This window comes from Eleutherodactylus coqui, chromosome 9 (genome assembly GCF_035609145.1).
Source record: "Eleutherodactylus coqui strain aEleCoq1 chromosome 9, aEleCoq1.hap1, whole genome shotgun sequence".
NCBI lineage: Eukaryota > Metazoa > Chordata > Amphibia > Anura > Eleutherodactylidae > Eleutherodactylus > Eleutherodactylus coqui.
This window is the reverse complement of record NC_089845.1, coordinates 35,276,715-35,301,467: the sequence shown is the minus strand read 5'-3', so window position 1 is coordinate 35,301,467 and position 24,753 is coordinate 35,276,715. Positions and strand designations below refer to the sequence as shown.

General features: G+C 43.3%; 2 protein-coding genes across 2 annotated transcripts in view; both read right to left on the bottom strand.

Annotated features, from left to right (window-relative positions):
- On the bottom strand, positions 1–19,765 carry CAVIN4 (caveolae associated protein 4). The gene is made up of 2 exons (XM_066579222.1): positions 19,250–19,765; positions 1–5,958 (listed from the first exon to the last, which is right to left on the bottom strand). Exons 1-2 carry the CDS (start codon positions 19,652–19,654, stop codon positions 5,305–5,307), a joined length of 1,059 nt encoding a protein of 352 aa, XP_066435319.1. The 5' UTR covers positions 19,655–19,765; the 3' UTR covers positions 1–5,304.
- Positions 19,766–20,209: 444 nt separating this feature from the next.
- TMEFF1 (transmembrane protein with EGF like and two follistatin like domains 1) overlaps positions 20,210–24,753 on the bottom strand; it is a 186,935-nt gene continuing 182,391 nt past the window's right edge. The window contains exons 9-10 of the mRNA XM_066579221.1: positions 24,573–24,731; positions 20,210–21,593 (exon numbers count right to left, since the gene is read on the bottom strand). Of these exons, the coding sequence (XP_066435318.1) occupies positions 21,509–21,593; positions 24,573–24,731 (244 nt within the window). The 3' untranslated portion in view covers positions 20,210–21,508. The remainder of the gene's footprint in view (positions 21,594–24,572; positions 24,732–24,753) is intronic.

Sequence of the window (24,753 nt, the reverse complement as noted above, 5' to 3'; positions counted from 1 at the left end):
TTCATTTCAAAAGATGGGAATTTATTAATATTGTTTGTTGCGAATAGTAATAATTCTGTCACATTATATTTACCAATTCCAATAAAGCCGTTTCCAGTAGCATGCCATAAATGACAAATGGTTAATTATCCAAACATAATCACATTACAGGTTGAGGTACAAACAATCCTCTTTCTTCATGTCCAAATCCAAAGTGGCTATAAATCAACGAGATGTGAAGGGTTAACTTAAATATAGAAATTCATCTGGAGAGTGCCTGCCCGGGCACGGGGCACATCATCTGTGGGGTTCCCAGATTGTCATTGATATTATACAGATGTAGTCAAACTGTCTTTGTCATTGGAGTAGAGCCGATATTGTAGACTCATTGTCACAAAACATCCCCCCCCCCCCAGAAGTTGTCAGAATCCAATGAAATGAATGATACAGGGGAGGCATGTAGGCTCTAATACCCTGTTGTACCGCCTCTAGCTTGGATACAAGTTGTAATCAGGGGGGCATGGAGGCTTTAGTACCCTGTTGTACTACCTCTAGCTTGGATACAAGATGTGATACGGGCAGGCATGGAGGCTCTAGTACCCTGTTGTACCGCCTCTAGCTTGGATACAAGATATGATACAGGAGGGCATGGAGACTCTAGTACCCTGTTGTACTGCCTCTAGCTTGGATACAAGATGTGATACAGAGGAGGCATAGAGACTCTAGTACCCTGTTGTACCGCTTCTAGCTTGGATACAAGATGTGATCCGGGTGGGCATGGAGACTCTAGTACCCTACTGTTCTGCCTCCAACTTGGATACAAGATGTGAAACGGGGGGCATGAAGGCTCTAGTACCCTGTTGGACCACCTCTAGCTTGGATATAAGATGTGATACGGGCAGCCATGGAGGTATACAGGTTCTGTATGCTAGCCTGAGCTGTCATTGTCCCTCATACCATTACTGGGGGTGACTGACAGTCGTATGTGATAGCCCCCCCAGACCATCACACATGCAGTGGGTAGTGTGCCACTCCACATCAAGGGTAGGATTGAGGCTCTCCCCCCGAGCTCTCGAACACGACCGTACGGTGCCCAAACTAAATCTGGATTTGTCACAGAAGACAACCCATTTCCACTTCGTTGCAGTCCAGTTTCATCATTCATGACATCAATGCAGACGGAGGTGATGGTGGGTGTCAAAGGCAGTGCATGTAATTAGTGACTTCAGACCAAATGTCCTTCAGACAAGTGCCTGAAAATGGTTCCAGCAGACACAGGGGTGTAACAATGGTGACACCTGTTTCTGGATGGTGGACAGTAAAATTGTTGGAGCTGCTTGCACAAACTGAACAAGCAGGCCACTAGTGGTCTGTCGAGGGCATCCTGAACCTGGTCACCTTGTGTGTGCCCTCATGCATCCACAGGACCCAGTACCGGGTAAGGCCTCTTTCACATAGGCTACAACATCGCAAGATTTTGTAGCGATGTGACATCACTACAAAACGCATGTATGTGAAGTCCAGGGTTTCCAATGGGTTCTTTCATGTGAGATGTTTTGTAGCCTGAAAGAACCCATTGGAAACCACAAGCTTCACATACATGAGATTTGTAGCCATGTCACATCGCTACAAAATCTCCCAATTTTGTAGCCCGTGTGAAAGAGGCCTAACAGTCTGGTCAGAATGGACGGAGGGGGACAATTCATCAATACGACCATCCAGCTTCTCACATCCCAATAATGTGCCCCTCTCAGACTCTGGTAACGGGTGAAATCTCCTCTTTGCGTCATAGAGACGTCTAGTGGCCAACAAGCTCTACACAAGCGGAAGAAGAGGTCACTACACACAAGGGGCAACCACTTTTAGGGCCTCCAGTGACAAGACCGTCCATCTAATCATATCAGAACTGTCATCATTTAGAGCAAAATGACAACTTCTAGGGGCCGGAGTGTTTTTGACAAAGTATAGTTTAGCACATTGTTCTAAGATTATGTATTCTTTGTAGTTTCCCCAAAAAATTGCATTTAAAGCTACAGCATTATCTTTACTGAAAGAATGATCAGGATGCACGGAAGAACCAGTTAAATAACAAATTAGAGTCTGGTACATCTATATATATTAAAGTACTTTTACATGGGACACTTTAGTGTTGGAGAGCTGTCCCGACGATATCGGTCCTGTGTTTTTATTTCTTCCGGTTACCCACCTCCATTCAGAGTAGACAGTCAGCTGTTCATAGATGGACTGCCTGTTTACATAGGCCAACAGTTGAGCTAAAAACCAAGCACCTCTGGGCAATTTGGTGAGAATCCCTCACTTGTAAGTCAGGTCCCATGTTTAGATGGGACGGCAGTCACTGGTAATCCCTATCTTGAGTGATCATTCAGGTAACTATTGGCCCATATAAAAGTACTCATAAAATGCTGCATTGACACTTGTAGGTTATTGATGCCCTGAGGTTTTGGTCTGAAGACCCTAAATATCTATTGTTTAGAATAGTGCTAAATGTAATGGAGGAGATTTATCAAACTGGTACAAGACAAAAAAAATGGCACCCATAGAAACCAAAGTACTGTATTCATTTTCTAAGGGGCCCCGGAGCAGATATCTGATAGTTTGCTGTGGGTAACTGCTCCAGTTTTTATAAATCTCCTCCATTGAGTATTGCAGATATAACATACTTTTTGAACTTTTGACATGTGTAATATTAAACAGTATTCATACCAAGAACTAACAGAAATGTTCAGTGTATATATAAGCGAGACTGAATGTACCAATCCTATAGTTAATAATGTAGTAACAGACCGATTGTATATAAGGTAGCTGCCAAGATCATCTTGTATGTAGATATTGAGACCAACAAAGGCCAATATGTATTAAAAACACAATTGCAGACAAGATAACTCACTTACTCAAGAGCAACTAATGTATTTAGAGCCTCACTTACTGTCCACACAGCAGACTTATTACATATCCCTAATGTGAGCAGCTTTATCTGGAATATAGAGGCAGTACAATCATTTGGTGTGTTTAGCAATTAAGTAATTGCCCCTCCAAAGAATTGGGCACCAGAAAACTCCTTAGACTAGGAACATATGAACCTGACTTTTTGGTCAAAAATACCAAAAACAATTATCCTAAACAAAAGTCCATTCCTCCCACTTTTTCGTTCTTACATTCGCAGTCCGTTTCCTATCAGCCACACGTGGAAAACAAAGAAAGAAGGATGAGGGGGCAGAATGACGTCAAAGATTTTCCCCATTTAGTTCAACATAGAATCTATGAACTTCAAAGGGTTGTACGAGATCAGGGAAACATGGCTCCATTCTTCCACAACACCCCAACGTCTTTCCCTTTGGTGTGTGTTGAGTGTGTTTCGGATCATAGTCTATTTCCCTTCCTATTTCCTTTCCTGCCCACCCAACCCCCTTCCTTTTTTATCTTCCCTATTTCCTGGTCTGTATGTTTCTGTCTAGTAGGCTCCTGTTGGTGTCTGCGTTAAGTATAAAGTACTTCACAATATAGTTATTCTATTCTGTTCTTTTTTTGTATATTTGAAACAGAACTGGACGTGTTCTTGTGCTGCTTCTGTATGTCGGTGCTATGAAGACTCTTGTATTGGCGCTTCTATTTGTTGTTGACCATGGGCTGTGTGTTGGGTGTTCCAGCCTAATTCTAAATTCTATTCACTTACTGCCATCCACCATCCTAGACTGTTATGGCATATTGCTAGGGTATTCCCAAACACTCCGATCATCGAAGTATGATCTTTTGCACCCACTCCCATCGTATATATCATTTTCTTATGAAAATGGTGCAATGGCACCTGTCAAGAGGTGGGATATATGGTGCAACAAGTGAAAAGTTAATACTTGAAGCTGATGTGGTGAAATATGCAAGAGTAAGAATATTAGCGACTTTGACAAGGACAAATTGAGATGGTTAGATGACTGGGTGGAGAGTATTTCCAAAATGGCAGGTTTTGTGGGGTATTCCCACTATATAGCAGTTAGTGCTTACTAAAAGTTGCCTACAGACGGACAACCAGTGATAGGGTGATGGGTACCTATGTCTCATTTTGCTTCTAGAGTGCCTCCATATCCCTTTCATTTGATCCCACAAAAGAGCTACTATAGCACAAGATGCTGTAACCGGTAATGCTCACTATCCAATCCAAGCAGCTGTGGGATGTGCGAGTAAAGCGATAGGTTCCATAGCCCCACCTCACAACTTGTCTTAAAGGATCTCTGCACTGGACATCTACAGAGGTCTTGTGGAGTCCATGTCTTGATGCCTCAGAGCGGTTTTGGCACCACAACAGGAAATCAACCCAATATTAGGCAGATGGTTTAATATTATGGTTGATTGGTGTGTGCTCTTGTGTGTATACAAGTACCTCTAAAAGAAGTAATACACTCAGTATTCCAAACTGTGAATGGGTCAAGTTCTGTTCACATTTGAACTTTAACTTTCGAGCAGAAGTTCTGGTATTTTTGATAACAAAACTATCATAGTCTGCAAGGCCCAAAACATTGGAACCTCAACAGAAACATGACAGACCCCAGTGTGATGTGTCACTAGTGTGAGCAGAGCCTAACACCATGACGGAAACCACTGCTGATGAGGCTTCATTCCTTTTGACCAGATGCCTATTTACCCAATGCTAAAACCCCCAATGTGTAGTGGACAAACTACACCATTCCGACCCACTAGATAACTTACTTTTATAGGACCTTCACATTGTTTCACCACTTTCTCCATTTCCATATGTTTTGTGTTAACTCAAGGACGTATATACTAACTTTATTGTACTTCCACACAACCACACATGTATAGAATTCACACATATAATAAAAACATTCGATTACAAAATTGCAGAATCCACAACCACAACATGCTATGAGAAGAGGGCTTGGTTCCTTTCTGATATCGTCTACCAACCACACATAGAGCACCATAGTCGGTATCACCTCATATATTCGTGGTACGGAGGTGTAACAACTCATCACATTCATACTTTTTCTGCTGTAGTTTCAGGTTTAATTTCCTTACATAAATAAATTGAAGATGGAATTATACAATAAGACAATTTACTAACTTCGTGGCTGAAGAAAATTAATCTACTGCCTGTAAAATTGGCTACATTTCTTATATGTGTTGAAGCCAGAAGAACCATTACCATCTAACAATATCCCAAAGTACACATGTATCTGTGTAGACAACATTTGGGTGGGATTAACATGTATGAAGCACGGCTGCCTCTTCAGTGTTTGCAGGCGCACACCTCGTGAGTGGGACATCAGCTCTTCCTCCTTGGTTTTCCGTCTATGACAGCTTGATGTCTACTAGCGGGGTGTCTTCCGAATCTAATTTGGTTTCCAGTTTCAGCAACGGTTTCTCTGAGACGGAGGCGGATTTCTCCTCATCTTGGTCTGGTAAAAGTTCAGCCTTATCTCCATTCTTTTTCTTCTTCTTCTTCACAGTGACCACTTCGGTGTAGGTGACTTCTGAGATGGGCTCAACTAAAGGACCCTCGGAGACCGATTCAGCATCTTCTTTCTCCCCTTCTTGGCCTTCCGCTGTAGTGCGTTGCTTTTCCTTCTTTTTTATTTTAAAGGTGTCTTTAGTAGGTGCTGCTTTCACTATGGACTGCTTGAACTTTTCTCCAGACTGTTTGATTCTCTCCCCGGACTGCCTTAGTCTCTCTCTTCTTTCTGGAGTCACTATTCTTGTGCGCATTCGGTTTACTTTCTTTCCAAAATTTTGCTTTGTTTTCTGCATGCTTTCCTTAGAAAATGCTTTTTTGATATTATCAATGCGCTGCTTGCCAGATTTTTTTAGTCGTGAGGTCCTGGACTCCTGAACTTCATACTCCTCATCGGAAGAGAGGTCATTTGGTGGGTGAAGTTTATCCCTTAGGAGGCCATCTATCGAGGATTCTTTAGCAGTGCTCACTTTAGTTGGACATTCGATATCTTCCTGCAATAAAATAAAATGTAAATGTTTGAGATAGGGTTCATAAATCTTTTAAAGGGTAACCTGCACTACTTCTGCCTTGTCCATTATAATAAGTAACTGCACTTCATTTGGAGTTGTGCCATTATGCGCTGTTATTCCTGCTAGAACTGTATGAACAACTTGACAATTGGTTGTTGTTACATGCTGGGGTTTCTATCCCTACACATTGTCCATTGCTAGTAATTTAGAGCTACCTGCAACTGTCAGATTGCACCTGTACCTGCGAGATTGGCCCGGGCATTGTTTATAAAACACAGGCATTAGTGGCAGCCATTAGTGCTTGAGCAATAGCACCCAAACAGCATCAGATGGAGAATGGGTAGCACACAGTTGTCACCTCAAATGTCTAGGAAGAATAGCAGAAGTAAAAAAACTCAATGCAAAGTTATGAAAGATACTCCAGAATTATTATTTCATGGGGAATACACGTATTTACCGAGGCCGGTTTCACATCTGCGTTGGAACCTCCAGTCAGAAGTTCCACCGCAGACCTGGCTCAAAATATTCGAAGAAAAACACTGCATACAGCGCTCTTTCTTCTGTCCAGAAGACGGGTACCTGGCATTGCTGGGTTTCATCCTGAGACGGCGCCATTTGCCCATGGGGATTTCACTTTTCTTCTTTCCCTACAGAGAAGGAAAGTGGAATCCCAAGTGCAAATGTGAAACCACCCTAAGGCCGGCTGCACCCAAAGAGTTGGATTCTCCATGCGGGAGCCTAGAGCGGAATCCATCCAGCGGCCTCCGCATGTACCTCTCTCTTGTCTTCTTTCTCTGTACTGCGGATAGCTGTGGTGAGTACAGATTGAAAAAAAAAAATATTTATTTTCCCCGTGTCGTCGCTAGGTGATGACGTTTGTACCTGCGACGTATCCGCAATGTCAATGAGCCGTGTGTCGGACGGCTTCCATTGACTTCAAAATTTTACATAGCATGTTACAAATGGTAGTTGCTGTGGATCTGCGATGCGGACGCCAACCATGGATTTACACAGACATGTGAGGAGTGATGAAAGGAAAAGTAAACGCTGTAAAAGAAACTCCGCGCTCATAGGAGTACTGACATATCTAAACTGTGTCCAATTCAGCAACAATAAAAGTATTGGTTGTTACCACTTACTTTGAAGGAGGGGGGTGTGGTGTACAGAAGCTTCTCCTAGTAGTAGTAACCACAGATCTTAATTACTTGGTATAAATTGTGGAAGCAAAAATAATAATTTTTACCAATTACCTTGAAGGAGGGGGGGGGGGGGGGGGTGGAATTATTTTTTCTTTTTGCTTCCACAATTTATGCCAAGTAATTAAGTGGCTACTGCTACTAGGAAAGGCTTCTGTACACCACGACCCCCTCCTTCAAAGTAAGTGGTACCAACCAACACTTTTATTGTTGCTGAATTGGACACAATTTAGATATGTCAGCACTCCTATGAGCGCGGAGTTTCTTTTACAGTGTTTACTTTTCCTTTCACGTTCCAAAACTCTGTTGGAGTTTATTGGATTCCTCTGTGGCTCCCTTGTGTTGTGGATGCCCCTGGTGGCACAGGAGGACTGGTTATCCATAAAGCCAAGACTGGAGGTGTGGAGGTCTGGTCCCTACGCTTTGTGTTCCAGGCGTCCACACCAGGCATGTACGCTCATTAGTTCACCTTTATTCTTTTCAGTATTTGATTTGATTTCATTTTCCTCTGTGGTCCTACTCCATCTTTACTATGTCAGGAGTGATGAAAGGCCTTCTTTAGGGCTAATGCCCACGGCGGAAACCTGCGACGTTATGCCGCAGCTATTAGGTTTAGAGATGAGCGAACATACTCGTTTAGGACAATTACTGGATCGAGCATTGCTTTTTTCGAGTAACTGCCAACTCGGGCGAAAAGATTCGAGGGGCGGTGGGGTGGAGCGGGGAAAACATGGAAAGCAGAGAAAATTTGCTTGGAAAAAATAAAGCCTTATGTTTGCATATTTTTGCTTTTTGTTGGTAGTGCAAATTTTAAGAACCTAGCTTTCGAAATTGAAGCCTTACAATGTGCCGAACGGTCTGCTCATGGGTGGGAATGGAAATCCAGTCATAAAATCACACTGTGGACGTATTCTATCTAGAGATGAGCGAACGTACTCGGTAAGGCCGATTTCGCAATCGAGCACCGCGATTTTTGAGTACTTCACTACTCGGGTGAAAAGTACTCGGGGTGCGCTGTGGGGCGTGGGGAGGCGTGGCGGAGCGGGGGGGAGCAGCGGGGAACAGGGGGGGAGCTCTCTCTCCCTCTCCCCCCCACTCCCCTCTGCAACCCCCCGCTCACCCACAGCACCCCCGAGTACTTTTCACCCGAGTAGTGAAGTACTCAAAAATCGCAGTGCTCGATTGCGAAATCGCCCTTACCGAGTACGTTCGCTCATCTCTAATTGTAAACCTCCATTGTAATATAGTGGCCCCAAAAGGATACAACAGCAGACCGTGCTGAAGAAAACAGATGTGCCCATGTGTCATTACAGAATTACAACATGTATCCGTACGTCTGATGGGCTGTTTTATGGTTTGAACTCACTGCAACATTTGTGGCTGCCTGTATAAATCCCAATAAATCTGAAAGTAATCCGCAAGATAAAAATGATCATATATGGATTATTACCCCCAGAATAGAAGCGTAATGTCATCTTCAGATAGAGTTGTATATAATGGGCATTAGCTGCACACAATACAGTTTCCCGAACCCGCTGCTGCCAGCACAAACTGGCGGGTGGTCTTATCTGTAGGTGGTCGCTCTCATGTTTACCTGTTGGCATACAATTAGGCATATTGGATTTCAAGATGGGCAGTCCCTCTGTGATGGGCCGTCCCTCTGTGATGGGCCACACTCTAGCAGCAAATCAATGTCCTCTTTGAATGTAGGAAATCAAGAAAGAACAAGTGTTTGGCCGCTACTATCTAATGTGCAGGACCAGCTTAGGTGCTTTTACACGGGGCGACTGTTGGCACTTAAGCAGTAATCCGTATAGATGTAGCCAGGCCAGCACTCAGGAGTTGTTTCTTTTAAATAAAAATCATCTTTATTCCTCAATACAATGAAAGCGACGTTTCGATCCTCAGATCTTTGTCAAGCATGCTGAAACAACTCCTGAGTGCTGGCCTGGCTACATCTATACAGATTACTGCTTTTCTGATCCTAGGGTCTGGATCACCAACTGGGATTGTGCACCATAGGCTGCTATAAGCCTGGATTTAAATCAACTGGTAGTGCTACTACTCCTACCTAATTCTTTCTGTTGGCACTTAAGCATCTGCCAGCCACCCCAACAACTATTGCTCTTGTGCTTTCTCATTGGAGCGACAGTCATTCAGTTGAGCATGCTGGAGATCTCCGGCTACCTGTCTCCATTCACTAGGAACAGGCAGTTCCAAGATGAATAACTGCCTGTTTAGACAGAGAGAGAAATCACTCGTTACTTTGTTTCGGTGAGCTGACATGAAGCTACTCAGTTTCTCGTTCAGTTTTCTGTCATGTCCCACTTTTACATGGGACGATAATCACTGGAAACTGCTTGTTTGAGCGATTTTTTTTGGTCGATGGTCAGCCTATGTAAAAGTACCCGAACTCTATTGTAGTTGTAGCAATCTGCAGTTTTGTTCATTGGCGAATCATAACTGCACTTTACTGCATCCACTGCGCTGTTAATTGGAGCTGGTTGTTAAATTTACACTGAAATTGTAATATTGCAATGGGATATTGTTATGCAGGATCATTTAAAAGATTCATATCAGATTGTCAATGCAGGTGAAATGGGTATCCCATGTGGCAGCAAGTTCAAGCACTCCGCCATCTCTGGTGGTGCCATTGGAGTGACACACATGCAACAGCTGCCAGAACTTTGGGACATGCCAGGGCTAAAATCTCAGGTTCGGTAAGCGTCGCAGAAGTCAAACCCCCACTGATGTTATCCCTTATCCACTGGAGGGGGGATAACCCCTTTAAGACTACCTCTATGAGAAAGTAAGGCCAACAACCAATGATCAGTATTCTCAATTATTACAGGCTTTCCCATAGAGTTCTAATGCAGTGATTTAGTGTCAGAGGTAATAAATAATCTGGTAACTCACAGATTTAAAAAAAGTAGTTCTTGTAAAGTTTTGATGATCGTTGAATAATTTAAGAAGATTGAAATAAGTGACGAGTGTGCAGAAAATGTGATATAAATCGGAAAAAGGGCAGCATATATGGGGTAGTTTGATTAATGGCTATAACAGTGACATGAGAGCCTTTACTTTACTACCTTCAGGGTAGGCAACTAATGGACAATGTGGGAGAAAGGCGGCACAGCTTTAAGGATAGATCTGCAGATATGGCAAATTACAGGTTTGTGTAGGTAAAGGAACTGTGAGAAGAGATTGTGATCGCCACGATGCTTCATTGATAATATACTTGTGTTGCATTAACAATCGGCACAAATGGTGACATTTCAGTTTACCCTCCTAAAACATGACACTCTTCCTCGCATCAGCCTCTGACCAAATACCAAAACATCAGATATGTTAAAATACACCAGAAATGTGTCCCCAAATTATCAGCAATATGTAAAATAGCTCCAAACATGAATGATATTGCAGCGCTTTAACTGTCTTGATCTTTTTTAGTGCCAGATGCCAGTTTACCACCGTTACCATTCTAACCCTCCAGCTATCCTCAGCATTCCCTTCTTGGAAAGTAGGGCAACAGCTCTGAAAAGAGCAACCCTACACTGAAGCCTTATCCCATTTTACTCTAAGCTTGCCCCAATCCTCCTGACACGTTTCCTCCTGAATTATACGGTATGAGCCAATGACAATTTTACCATGGTATCACATCACAGCTGCCAGTGTATTCGGGATCGCCCACAGGCCATTCTGGTCTCCATGATCTGTACTTTGGACTTCGTTATTGCCTGCTGCCTGCCCCGATCTTCTGCCTGGACCTTGTCGTTGCACTTGTAAGTAATGGCTTGAGTACCCCACAGGTAATACAATATCACACTTGCAGGGATCAAGGGTGAAATCTGGGGTACCCCAAGTGCTGCCTTCTTAGATAGTCCAAGGTCAAACTGTTGTGTGGCAAGGTGGATCCTCATTCCTTCACCTGACACTTGAAAAAGTAAAGAAACATGTCCCTCTGTAAGGGCTAAGCATGTAGCCGAACTGCAAAATCAAAGTGGTTGGTTACCCGATCCTGACAGTAATGGAAGGATACAATCTATGATTTGTAGGCGTTATTCCGTCTTATAAAATGATGGCCTATTGCTAGGACATTAGCAATCTTGAGAATGAAGGGCATAGTATTGGTTCAGTGCTGTGTCTCCTTCACTGTTTTTTTGCACCTATTGACACCCCTTCGCCACCTGCTGTGTAGATGGTGAGACACAGCCCCCCATTAAGGGTTGGGGGGCAATGCCGTTGTGCGAGGAGAAGTTAGACACAGCTCTCTCTGATCAATCTACAAGATGAAAATAGCCCTTTAACCCTCCTTTCCAACCCAGTGTCGGCCCTCGTCCTCCATTAAGATTTTTCTGCATCGCTCCAATGTCTGAGGAGGGCCGACACAGATTTCTGACAGTATGAAGGACAGAGCTCTGATGCATATATGTGCAGAACAGTCTCTGACATCAGAGAGCTTTCATGTATACTGTAGCGCATTATATATAAACATGTGAGCAGTCTCTGACCGGAGAGCTGTCCTGCATAGTGTAGCATACTGTAAGAAACATGCGTTCGTTGAATGCTGGGTGAGTGCTAAGCAGGAAAATCTTATTGGATTGTGAAGGGTTAATACTTGGTACACACTAGCGTTGTGGCATTCCATTCTTTGTTGCCTTCTGTCATGGAAACAGGAAAATAGAATGACAAACGAGGGATGATGGAAACGAGCGCCATAATTGGGTCAGTTAGGCGCTTCCATTATGCTGCCTGGAATTTTTTCAGATAAAATAATGCAACATGCAGTGCCACTTCATCTGGGATTATGTGTGGGGTCCGCACCGGAGGCACCAAACGAAGCCCAATCAGACTGAAGGAAGATCTTCTAGAACAGAGTAGGCTGGGGTCAAATCATATGTCCCAATGATATAATGCTGCAGAAAAGCGAAGATTTAGATACAGATGTAGCAGAGTCTAAAGACTCGTTTAGACACAACGATTATCACTCAAAATATGTATTCTGAGCAATAATCGTTGTGTGCATTTACAGGGCAAGGTGATCGCTCAATCGTTGAATGATCACTTTGCACTCTGAGTGGGGTATGCAGAAGACAACTAGGATCTTCTGCATCCAGCTGTTCTCTGCACAGAGCGCCCGGCTGTTATACAGCGGAGCGTTTCGAGCAGGGTATGCAGAACAGAGCTGGACCGCTGAGTTCTTCATACCTCGCCTGTCATCAGGGAGCGGGTTAGAGCTGAAACAATAGTATCAGCTGTATCCTGCTGTGAATCCCTGATAAGGCTCATCGCTGTCTGTCAGCACGCTGAAAGACAACGATGAGCGACGGCCTAACGAAAACTGCACGATGTCAGTGCAGATAGACACAACGATTATCGCTCAAAAGACGGCTTCGAGCGTTTTTTGTGCAATAATCGTTGCGTCTAAACCAGCCTTAACTTGAGATTTACAATGTTATGATGACTCGCGGCAGCACAGTTTGTTTACCCTTTTAATTGATTTACAATGTATTTTCTTAAGATGAGCGAAGAATAGTTTTTTAATGGCTTAAGATAAGATTAATTTCTGTAACAAATTATCCCAAGTTAAACTTTACTACATTATTATCGGGCATCTTATAGAAGAACAAGAGAGCACTCTATTAACCCCTTGAGTGGCACGCCCGGAAATTTTCCGGGATGAGCTCCATTGCCCATAGCGATATAGCCCAGAAGATTTCCGGGCTATGTATCACTATGGGAGCTGCAGAGCACAAGGCCACAAGTTGTGGCATTGTGCTCTGCCTGCACACTTCCAGAGAGAACAAGGCAGGACTTTGGAAAACAGAAGCCGGAAGATATTGACGATCTTCCGGCAATCTCCCGCTTCTGAATTCAAACTTCTGCACTGGTTTGTTTACAGGTTGCCATAGAGACCAGCGGCTTGTGCGAAGCAAGCCGATGGTCTCTGTGGCAGGGAGAGCTGGTGCTTGGCTGGCAGAGGACAGACAGGCAGGCACCAGCTCTTACAGCAGAGATCAGAGAAAACCTACGATCTCTGCTGTATTAACCCTTAAATGCTGCAGTCTATGTGACTGCAGCATGTAAAGGGCTGTCACCATCAGACCCCTGGAATGTGATCCGGGGGTCCTGATGGGTCACTGTGGAAGTCCCCTAAAGGGACAAAAAAAAAAAAAAAAAGTTAAATTATGAAAAAAAAAAAAACTACTTGTCTCCCTTTACTTTGTAAAAAATTAAAAATAAAAATCACACATGTGGTACCCCTGCATCATAATGACTCAGAGGAGGAAGCTGGTACATTATTTAACCCCTTAATGACATGGGCCCCTTTTTTTCTTTTTTCCCCTATTCCTTTTTTTCCTCCCCCCCGTTTAAAAAATCACAACTCCTTTATTTATTCATCGACGTCACTGTATGAAGGCTTGTTTTTTGCAGAATGAGTTGTGTTTTTCAATGGTGCTATCTAAAGCTTCCTTCCTCTCTGTTCTATTGCACGAAAACGCGATTTTTGTGCGGTGCAATGCAACTTTGACAGTAGGAAATCCTACTGTCAAAGCGAATCCCCAAACTGCAGGAAAAAATAAAAAAAGGCATACATTACCTTCGAAGCACCCACCGCAGCTTCTCCCTGGATCCCGGCACTGCTTCATCTTCAGGCCAGGGATGGAAAGATCTCCTCCTCCTGGAAACGCTGGCTGTGATTGGCTGACGCTTAGCCAATCACAGCAAGTGCTCAATGGATGGCAGTGATTGAACCAATCACAGCCATTCATTGAGCACTGGTTGTGATGTGCTAAGTGTCAGCCAATCACAGCCAGCGCTGCCAGAAGATGAAGATGATGATCGGTGCTGGGACCCGGGGAGAAGCTGCTGCGGCGGCACCCTGGACAGCACGAGGTGATGTATCCTTTTTTTTCCCCTTCAGTTACAGCTTATTTTCGGGGTAGGGCTTATATTTCAAGTCCCTCTGAAAATCCTCACATGTGATGCTACAAAGTTGCAGGACTTTGTAGCGCTATAAAATCACGGTATTGACGAGAGCAGATGCAGCGATATCGCACAGTGCAGCAATGTGATATCGCTGCGATTTTCTTGCGGCGATGCCGTGTCGCCCGTGTGAAGGAGGCCTAAATGCCACAAACAGTTTTGTGAATTAGATAGGGCAACCCCTTTAAGGCCTTGTCCCCCCCCCCCCCCCACACAGCAGAGCTGTATTGCTGAAGGCTGTAGAGCCACACACAGATGCCATACACAGCGTTCTCATTTGTTGGATGACGTGTGCTGAAGACATTCTCCACTGGGAGCACTGGATGAAGTGATCAGGCTTTTCTTTCTGTTGGATTCATACGACATCTGTCAGAAAACTCCTACATATGACTCAGACGCCTAGCAGCCACGTACATGAGGCCTAACCAACAATGAGTCATGTATACTAATACAAAGTTTGACACTTTACAAACAATGATCCATATACATAATAATAAAAAGGTTGACTATTAGCTTTTGCGCATGTTCATCCAGAATCACAAACAACACTAAAGACTAAAGTGTTTCGCTGCAAACACTTGGGCCACTCTTACACATGCACTTTTTAACACGATTACGCTGCGGTAATCGCGGTATAATGCTCCATTGATTTCAATAGGGCCTCGCAAACATGTGCTCAAACGATTTTCAAACGCTGTCTGCTCTATTTTGCCGTGATTAATACACCTCCTCACCCATCAGAATGTTCCAAAAGATAGAAGAGAAAACAAGGGGATCTGCTATCTTGGACCCAATTCCTACCAACAGGGAGGACATGGTTGTGGAAGCACGAGTGGCTGGGACCTTAGGAGGCAGTGATCATGCTATCCTTGAATTTGGGATAAAAAGGGGAGGAAGACCTGAGAAAACTCAGACCTCAAGGTTCGATTTCAAAGCAGATTTTAATGAACTCCGAAAGAGGATAGGAGAAATAATCCAATGGCTGGATGTTCTTAAGGACAGAAATGTCCAAGAAGGTTGAGAAATATTGCGAAATGAGATTCTCAAAGGACAATCGTTAACAAACCCTAAAAGAAGGAAGAATGGAAAGGATTTGAAGAGACCAGGATGGGTGAACGCAGAACTTGCACACATGTTAAAAACGAAGAAAAATTTGTCTATCAAATGAAGGGAGGGGGAATATCTAAGGAAGAATATAATGCAGTCTACAGAAACTGTAGGGCAAGTGTCAGAAAAGCTAAGGCTAATAATGAATTGAGGCTTGCAACAGAGGCGAAAAGCAATAAAAAAGGATCTTGAGGGTATGTAAAACGCAGAAGGAAAGTCAAAGATGCTATTGGATGCTTACAAGATGAAAATGGTGGATTGGTTAAGAATTGGGAAGGCCAAACTTTTAAATTCCTATTTTGTATCTGTTTTCTCTCAGAAAGCAGATGGAATATCAACTAATCTTCCCTGTGCTATTGGGGGAATAAAAGAATGCAGGCTATCTATAAGCAGAGAGATGGTGAGGGAACAATAGCTAAGTTAAATGAATTCAAGTCTCATGGTCCAGATGAATTACATCCTAGGATACTAAAGGAAGCAGCGGAGATAATTGCTGAACTACTCACCATAATCTTTGAAAATTCCTAGAGAATAGGAGAGGTCTCAGAAGATTGGAAAAGGGCAAATGTTGCCCCTATCTTCAAGAAAGGCAAGAAGGTGGATCCAGGAAACTACAGGCCTGTGAGCCTGACGTCTATATCGGGAAAGATCTTATTAAACAGCATGTATGCAAGTACTTGCGAAAAATGGAGTAATTAACCAGAGCCAGCATGGGTTTGTGACAAATAAGTCATGCCAGACAAGTCTAATTTCCTTTTAGGACACCGACTGGGTTGATGAGGGAAATGCGGAGGATATAGTATATCTTGACTTTAGTAAAGCATTTGACAAAGTATCTCATGCCATACTTATTGAAAAAATGACCAAATATGGGATTGACAAGGCAAGTATTAGATGGATTCACAACTGGCTGAGTGATCGTACCCAAAGAGTGGTCATAAATGGCTGCACATCCAAGTGGAAGAATGTATCAAGTGGGGTACCACAAGGCTCTCCTAGGCCCAGTGTTGGTCAACATTTTTATAAATGATCTGGAGCAGGGAATTGATGGGAAACTGATCAAATTTGCCAATGACACAAAGCTAGAAGGGATACCGAACATTAGCAAAGAGAGAGTATTCAAAAAGGTCTAGAAAAGCTTGAACAGTGGGCGGCGACTAACAGAATGGTATTTAACAAGGAGAAATGCAAAGTCCTACATTTGGACGAGAAAAATGAAAAATGCACATACAGAATAGGAGAAATTGAGCTAAGCAGCACATGTGAAAAAGACTTGGGTATACTAATAGATCATAGAGTGAACATGAGTCAACAATGTGATGCAGCAGTCAAAAAGGCAAACACAATTCTGGGATGTATTAAGAGAAGCATAGATTACGTGAGGTAATTATGCCCCTCTACTCTTCCTTAGTCAGACCTCATCTGGAATACTGGGTCCAGTTCTGGGTACCCCACTTTAAGAAAGACATAGACAAACTGGAGCAAGGTCAGAGAAGAGTTAACAAGATGGTGAGTGGTCAGCAAATCATGTCCTATGAGGAACGGTTAGCTTGCAAAAAAAAAGGCTGAGAGGAGACTTAATAGCGGTCTACAAATATCTGAAGGGTTGTCACACTGCAGAGGGATCAGCCCTATTCTCATTTGTACAAGGAAAGACTAGAAGCAATGGGATGAAACTGAAAGGGAGGAGACACAGATTAGATATTAGACAGTGAGGGGGATCAATGAGTGGAACAGGTTGCCATGGGAGGTGGCAAGTTCTCCTTCAATGGACGTTTTCAAACAAAGGCTGGACTGATATCTGTCTGGGATGATTTAGTGATCCTGCAGGGGGTTTGACCCAATAGCCCTGGAGGTCCCTTCCAACTCTACCATTCTATGGGGTGCGTTAAAACCCGCTGTTAGAGGCAGTAACCTGCATCCGAAAATGGTGGTGAAATCGCCGCGTTATGCCAATGCTATGTGTGAGAGTGGCCTTAAAAGTGAGACTTTGGTCTTGGACAAAGAAAGATAGGTGCACTGCTTGATTTAATACCCAATGCACACTGTGCAATAGGTATGCATCGTTAGTTTAAAGGGGTTGTACCAGGATCGCAAGTTATTACACTGCCGAAACCCCCACTAATCCCGAGGGGGTCCCGTGTCCCTGGTTCCCCTCACTGCAGGCTTACTGTACTCCCCATAGTGAGGAGGAGATTGAATAGAGCGCTGGCTGCACAAGTGTGCTGACTTTTCATTTACCTTCAATGGGACTGTGGAGATAGCCAAGTGGAAAGCACTCAGGAATGTACGACATCTCCACTGAAATGAATAGAGCTCTGACCTCCATACTTGGCCAGCGCTCTATTCATTCTGACGACACAGCAGGGGGTGACGTGACCAAGCAATAACAGAGTGGACACAGAACTCCCATTCTCGAGTGGTGAAACCCCCACCAATTATTCCCTATTGTGTGGGGGGGACAGCCAGTAATCCTGCCAGCCCCTTTAAGATCCTACACGCTGGTTTGATTGGCCAGTGCTGCCCATCTGGAAAACACTAGCCAATCAGATCAGCGTGGCGTGTCGTAGACTACTGATGCACACTAATACACAGTGTGCACAGGTAGTCAGAGCAGTGGTGTGGCCATCTACTTGTCCAGGACTGGAGGGTCACTGACTGCTGTGTTCACTTTACATTTACTAGAACTTACAATCTTTGTGCCGCGTACAAGAGCTAAAACTAGAAAATAATGAAATGCTGTGCATGTCGTCCAGATAATGTAGAGAAGAGCTGCCTCCAAGTTATGTATCTGTTAATAGGTCACAGGCTAAATAAGGCCACCAGCCGGACATGCCTGACCTATAAAGTTACAAAAGGCTGATAGTTTCTAAACTATACTAAAAACTAAGCAAGTATAAAATATTTATGTAAACCGTTTTTTGCCCAGATGATAAAACAAAGACTGTACTAAAATATAGTAGGTGTAATACATATAAATAAATGTGACTGACTACACGGCTGGGGAGCCCAGCAACTTTACAGTCACATTGCGGTCAATGGCGGCGCAGTGCGGGTCGCAGATCCCAAAAAATCCACAGAGATTTGTTGCTTCGCGTTGTGTGAGAATCAGAGACCGCAGCGACACATCCCCGCTGACCTCAATGTGAGTGCAAGGGCGCAAGCCTACATCACGATCGGAGGTCGCGTGACCCGTGTTGCAAGCAAGACTCGCCGTAGAGCTCTAGCCTAACTGCGTAGATTCCCTTCTCTGAGGCAACAAATAAGTCACACCGGTCAGCAATTTATTCTACTCTGCCTGGTGATGGTACGAATCCTATATTTAGATGTGTTCATCTCCTTCACCCCACATAGCGACAGCAGAAAACTCATATGCCATTTGATCCCAGGAAACAGCAGTTGAGTGAATCATGCAGTAACTACCTTTTGGTGAAGTCACTTATAGTTATCATAACTTTCATATATTTGAGTTGGTTTACTGTGAACACAAATGTATTTTCAAAATTTTGGTGAAAATTAGTGAAAAAAAATACAAAAGTAGAAAAAAAAAGTAAAAATTAGAGATGAGCGAGCGTACTCGCTAAGGCAAACTACTAGAGCGAGTAGTGCCTTATGCGAGTACCTGCCCGCTCGTCTCAAAAGATTCGGGTGCCGGCGGGGAAGAGCGGTGAGTTGCGGGACTATCCCCGATTTCCCCAGCTGCTCCCCGCCCCCCGCTGGCACCCGAATCTTTAGAGACGAGCAGGCAGGTACTCGCATAAGGCACTTCTCGCTCGAGTAGTTTGCCTTAGCGAGTACGCTCGCTCATCTCTGGTAAACATATATCATGTACAAAGCATAAACAATATTAATCACCTTCATAAACAAAATGGGAAAACCACTTGAAAAAATCCAATATTCTGGACATTTCTTTTACAAAGACCAAATCTAATCCCCATGAAACATCTGACTCCGACCAATGACAATTGAGTTTGTTTCATTACCTGGAAAATGACAACTCTGAATTTGTTCTTTCTCAGCATCTCCTCTTGCTTGGACTCAACTTTTTGGACCTGATCACTCTGTTTATCGACCCGAGACCTCACATCTTTCACATTGGTGCTTACTTTACGGGTCTTTTCAAGTAGTTTGTTCACCGTGTAGGTGGTATTGCTGTGAGCCTGTGCAAGTTTCAGGAGGTCAATCTGGATCGTCTTGATGGCATTCTCCATATCTCTGTGACGTTCTTCGATTCTTTTCTGGCTGGCTTGCACAGTCTCCACAATGGTGGCCACTTTGTCAAGAACAGTAACAATAGTCAAGGCAGAATCGTGGTCTTCGTCATCTTCAGATACAACTGACAAACGGTTGAGGTTAATGCTATCTGAAGTTGCTTCTCGATGATCCATGATTAGGTGTTTGCCGGAGCTGAAGTCCTCTAGTTGCTGTTTAGGATGGAAGAAGCAATTCTGGCATCAGAGCAATGAGACAGCTGCCTCAGTAGACCCTCAACGTGAAAAGAAAAGCTCCACCCCGGGAGGCTGGGAAGACATTTATAACTACTCATCGTTCAAGCACCGTGGTCAACATGCCTCATGAAATACCAAACCACTAAAATTAGGAAGCACGCTCTGAGTAATAAATCCATGAAAGAAAATACCATGGGGCGCTTAACTCAAATATCCAAACCATCTGTTGTATCAGGGTGAATGAACAAGATACTAGAACTGGTTGGTGTACAGAAATACTACATGACTGCCACCTCGATACCAAGTAGAGTTGTACGGCTTCCATTAAACAGGTCAAACACATTTCTAATACCCCGTCAAGTACGGCCACGTCTCCCTAGTGATAAAGCTCTTTAGTGTTAGTGTAGCCATGACAACATTAAAAAACATTTTGCATTGAGTGGAACTTTTTTTTTTTGAAATTTTTTTTTAAATTAAAGCAGCCTTTTATTTTTTTTTTAATGGTGTTCGAATAAACATATGTATGCTGATCAACAGTTTCAAATTTTATTTTACATGAATTTTTAACATTTATCTAAATGTAACAAAAGTATTTGTGCGGACCTTAATGTAAGAGCCAAGGAAACATTTTTTTCTCCCAGTAGTATTAAATGCTAGGTTTGTATTAAAAAAAGGAATGAATTATTTTTCGAAGGGTCCGTTGTGGCATGGGAGCAATGGGGATTGTTTGTGCGGTGTCTTTTTTTTTTTTTTTTGGTGCCCAATTAACATATTTTATTTCAATGGTGTAGAAAATACAGATCGTCACACACACAATCAACTAAAAAATAAATTAAAAGAGAATACAAAACAGTTACAGAGAAGGACACCACAGAACAATGCACCTACTGCAGACCCCAGCCCCTGAATACAGACCCCAATGGGTAATAAATGTCAGGATTAGAAACCATAGAACATATAGAACGTGTTACCACTACTCACAGAATACAAGTCACATATCATGCGATAGTCAAGTGTTTAAAAAAAAAAAAAAGTCCATAACTAATTCTATAAAACATTGAAATATCTATTAAACACAGTGTCTTCTATGAAGCTTGGTAAGAAAAGAAACTGTAAACATTACTTTTTAGCTCATGCCTGTTTTGTAGGGTACTTCTTTACATTTTTTCATGTTTGTTCATTATCTACAACCACAGGAGGCCTGAGCCTGTGTTCCATAGGAGCAACCAATTGTGGGGATGTAGTGAACATTTCATCCGCCATTTTGTTTTAGACATTGGAGGTTCGGATCGAGTTACGGTCTCTTTTTTTTTCTCGTGCTAACGCATCACATATCGGTTTACAAAACGTAGCCTGCAATCATTTTTTATTACTCTTACATCAACCTTTGACCTACCCTCATTTAACAAATCTTTGCTCAGTTTTTTTGGCTGGACTCCAATGCTGTCAAAACCGAGATGTTTTTAAGAACAAAATATGGGTAATTAACAACCATGCGAAAGCAGACACAGAAAAATACTCAACTGTGTTTCCGGGAAAGGAATATAAAAAAAAAAAAAAACAAAAAGAAAAAAAAAAATCATGAAAGCTGTATCAGTCCATTGCTGCCAGAGCCGATGATTCGCAAGTACAACAGACAACCAACGAAGCTAAAACTATAAAATGTCCAAAAATAAGGCCTCTGAAATAAATATTTCCATTCTTTAAAAAAAGATATAATAAAAATGTACAGCACATGGTCAATGTAAGTATCAAAAATAAACGAGAAAAGTAAAGAAAAAAAAAACACCAAGGCTACACCATCCGGGATGAAGCGTCTGAAGTGAAGTGACCGAGATTTTGCTTCTGTCGACGTCCCCTGTTGTTCTTTGGACATTTCCTGCAAGCAAAACCAGACGGGTCTTTAAAATAACTTAATTGTATCAAAAACGTTTCAGACGGCTCCTCCCTTATAAGCACTCATACATGAGAGAATGGGAGAGATGGAGAGATGGCTAGGTGGAGACTCACCTCTTACACCGGGGGTGTCAAACTCATGGCCGGCAGGCTGAATGTCATTTATTCTCTTCCACCTGTGCATGGTCCGACCGCTCCTTGAGTCATAGACAGAGGTTATTGCTGAAGGCCCATTTAGACACAACGATTATTGCTCAAAAGCCATCTTTGTGTCTAAACGAGCAGCCATCGTGCACTTTTCACTAACTTTCAGCGAGCTAAAAATCAGCGATGAGCCTTGTGAGCATCGCACGCCAAGTTCTCAGCAGGATACCGCTGATAGTATTGTTTCAGCTGGTATTCTGCTCCGAGAACACAGCAGAAGTATGCAGAAGACAGCCCTTCAGCTGTCTTCTGTATACCCCGCTTGGAGCGCTCAACTGTGTACCAGCTGAGCGCTCCAAGAACACAGCAGCTGTATGCAGAAGACAGCGCTCCAGCTGTCTTCTGCATACCCAGCTTGGAGCGCTCAGCTATATACCAGCTGAGTGCTCTGAGAACACAGCAGCTGAATACAGAAGACAGCGCTCCTGCTGTCTTCTGCATACAGCTGGAGCCTTCATTTACACACTAATATGCTCTTAAGTTGCTAATTAGCTACTTAAGAGCTTATGCAAAGTTAACGCTCAAAACGGTCACTCAAACTGCTGTTTGAGTGAATTTTGAGCAATCATCTTGCCGTGTAAATGCACACAACGATTATTGCTCAAAAGATTGCTTTTGAGCGAAAATAGTTGTGTCTAAATGGGCCTTAAAGTATAGACTCTGTCCATGACTCACGGAGCAGTTGGGCAATGCAGAGGTGGAAGAAAAGAAATGATATTCAGTTGAGTCTGACACATGTGCCTTCCACTATGTAGTAGGATTTGTTCTGGAGTGGCTAAAGCTCCCTATCCATCCGTGGCACCACACACCCTCCTAACTCCAGAAATGTAATTCAAGCTATCTGGATACCTGTTGGAGATGTCTATTGCAGAAGGAACCCTCCAACATCTCTACTGGGACTGTCCTGTTTTTGAACCCTTCTGGCAGTCAAGATGTCCAATAGTTTGCTAACCAGAAATACAAGATACAAATAATTTACGCTACTCTCACTCTTGTTTCTGTATCTCATCCATTTCAATGGAGAGTGGCCATGTTTTTCTTGAGAATGAGGATTCAGACCTTGTTCTTGGCACTACTGTAGGTCCCAGCATTCAGACCCTCATTGATAACACTTTATGGCATGCCATAAATGTACAGTACTTCAGTGATAATTCCAGAGGGGAAAACAGCTGGATTGCGGAAGCGGGAGTATAAAAAATACCTCCGGCCCCTAACAGCACTATAACTTAGTTTATGGTGCTGTGGGGTCACAACAGGTTCCCACGGACAGTACTGTATTGGAGTATACAAAGCAGCTCAGCAAACATGGCAGTCTATAGGTTGGGGTGGTAAATTGGACAGGCTGTGTATCCGTATAGGTAGAGGAGGACTCTGCTGAGACGAGAGGAGGAAGTCACACTCCTCGGCATCAGTGTTTGTCAGGATGAGGGAAAGGAGATCTGTGAAGTCCAGGAATGAAGCTGTGAACCAGTGAAGGCAGCAGCATCCTGGGCACAGCACTCACATCTGGTATGTGTTTTGCAAGGAGAACATGAGAAAAGTCTGAACCCAGGAGCAAGCGGTGGGTCTAAAATGAATGAAGAAATGAAGAATGCAGTGTGAAACCGAGTGCAACCTTAGATTTAGCATGAGGTTACCACTAAGATATAGAAAAAAGAAGATGCTTATATATCAAAGTTGTGCATAGCTTTTAATTTTATGCCTCCGTGTATATATAAAAGCCCCGTAGCTTTATGGACAGTCCTAAATTCTGCTAAATATGGAATCTAATTGCAGGATTTGACCGTTCTCCATTTGGATTAAACATATAGGGTAGTGCTGCAAAGTAGACCTCCGGTTCACAGTACAAATTTCACTATAAATGCAGAATGTATACTTAAAGCGACCCACCGATCCTTGAGAAACAAAGACGGGCGCACCGCTTCTCTGTCTACCTGATGGATACTAATGCACAGTCTGCACCCGGTAGTCAGACAAGCGGTTCAGCCATTGTTTGTCCGGGACTGAAGGGTCACTTTAAGATACCTGGTGTCCCCTCTTCATGAATGCAAATTGACAAATAGAAAAAGTGAAACCAGCTTACCCGCACCGGGCACCATCATGGAATGTAAGTAGCATGGTGCAGAAAAGGAAGACACCTCAGCCTCGGGTGGATCCAGTTCCAAAACACAAGCTTTCTTCCAGCACTCATATGCAGTTAGAAACAACTTTTATTGTAGGAGCCTTAAAAACATCCTTCTAGAAGGCCACTATAAAAAGGGGAACACTTTTACGCGTCTTAAGGCTCTTCCTAATGCAGATTGGCCACCAGTTCCTCAGAATACACTATGCACAGATGAGCATGCATGGCCTTATAAGTCTCCTCACTCACCTCCTAGGTGTCTCCACACACCTTCTAGGTGCTCTCCTTAAGGAGAGATGATACCCTTCCAGACCCATTTGCAGCCTGACAAATTCCACCCTGTTCACTGATGGACCAAAGAAGGTGATCTTAGAACTAGTGTCCATCCCCGGTCTTCCCTACAGGTCCCCCAGGAGCTGAGGGAATGTCTTACACTACTGAAGACACTGTGGTAGTCTGACAATCTGGTGGCCATTCATATACCTGAAGAGGTGACTGGGACAACCTGTAGTAGTAATGCCAAAACTAGGACGCCAGGTATATTGCTTACTGCATACATTCTGCATACATTGTCACGTTATTACTGTAAATTACAATGTTGCTTTTAGGTTAGTACACAATAACATAAGTCTGTACCTTGTTATGCACATAACTATGGCGACTATAATGGCGATCTGTACGGCTCCAATGATGGCTGCGATGAGGACATGAGTGAGCTTCTGTCTGCTTGGCACCACATAGAGAATGTTGAAATCTGTCTTGTCACAGTATTGGCCTGTGTACCCCGACTCACACCTGGGGGGAGAAGAAGCAGAAT

What these genes read in the sequence shown, in the direction of transcription:
- CAVIN4 (XM_066579222.1), bottom strand. Translation starts at nt 19,654, where the DNA reads ATGGATCATCGAGAAGCAACTTCAGATAGCATTAACCTCAACCGTTTG. An exon ending in TCAGAGTTGTCATTTTCCAG is followed by an intron (nt 5,959 to 19,249) that starts GTAATGAAACAA and finishes ATTTTATTGCAG; the next exon opens with GAAGATATCGAATGTCCAAC.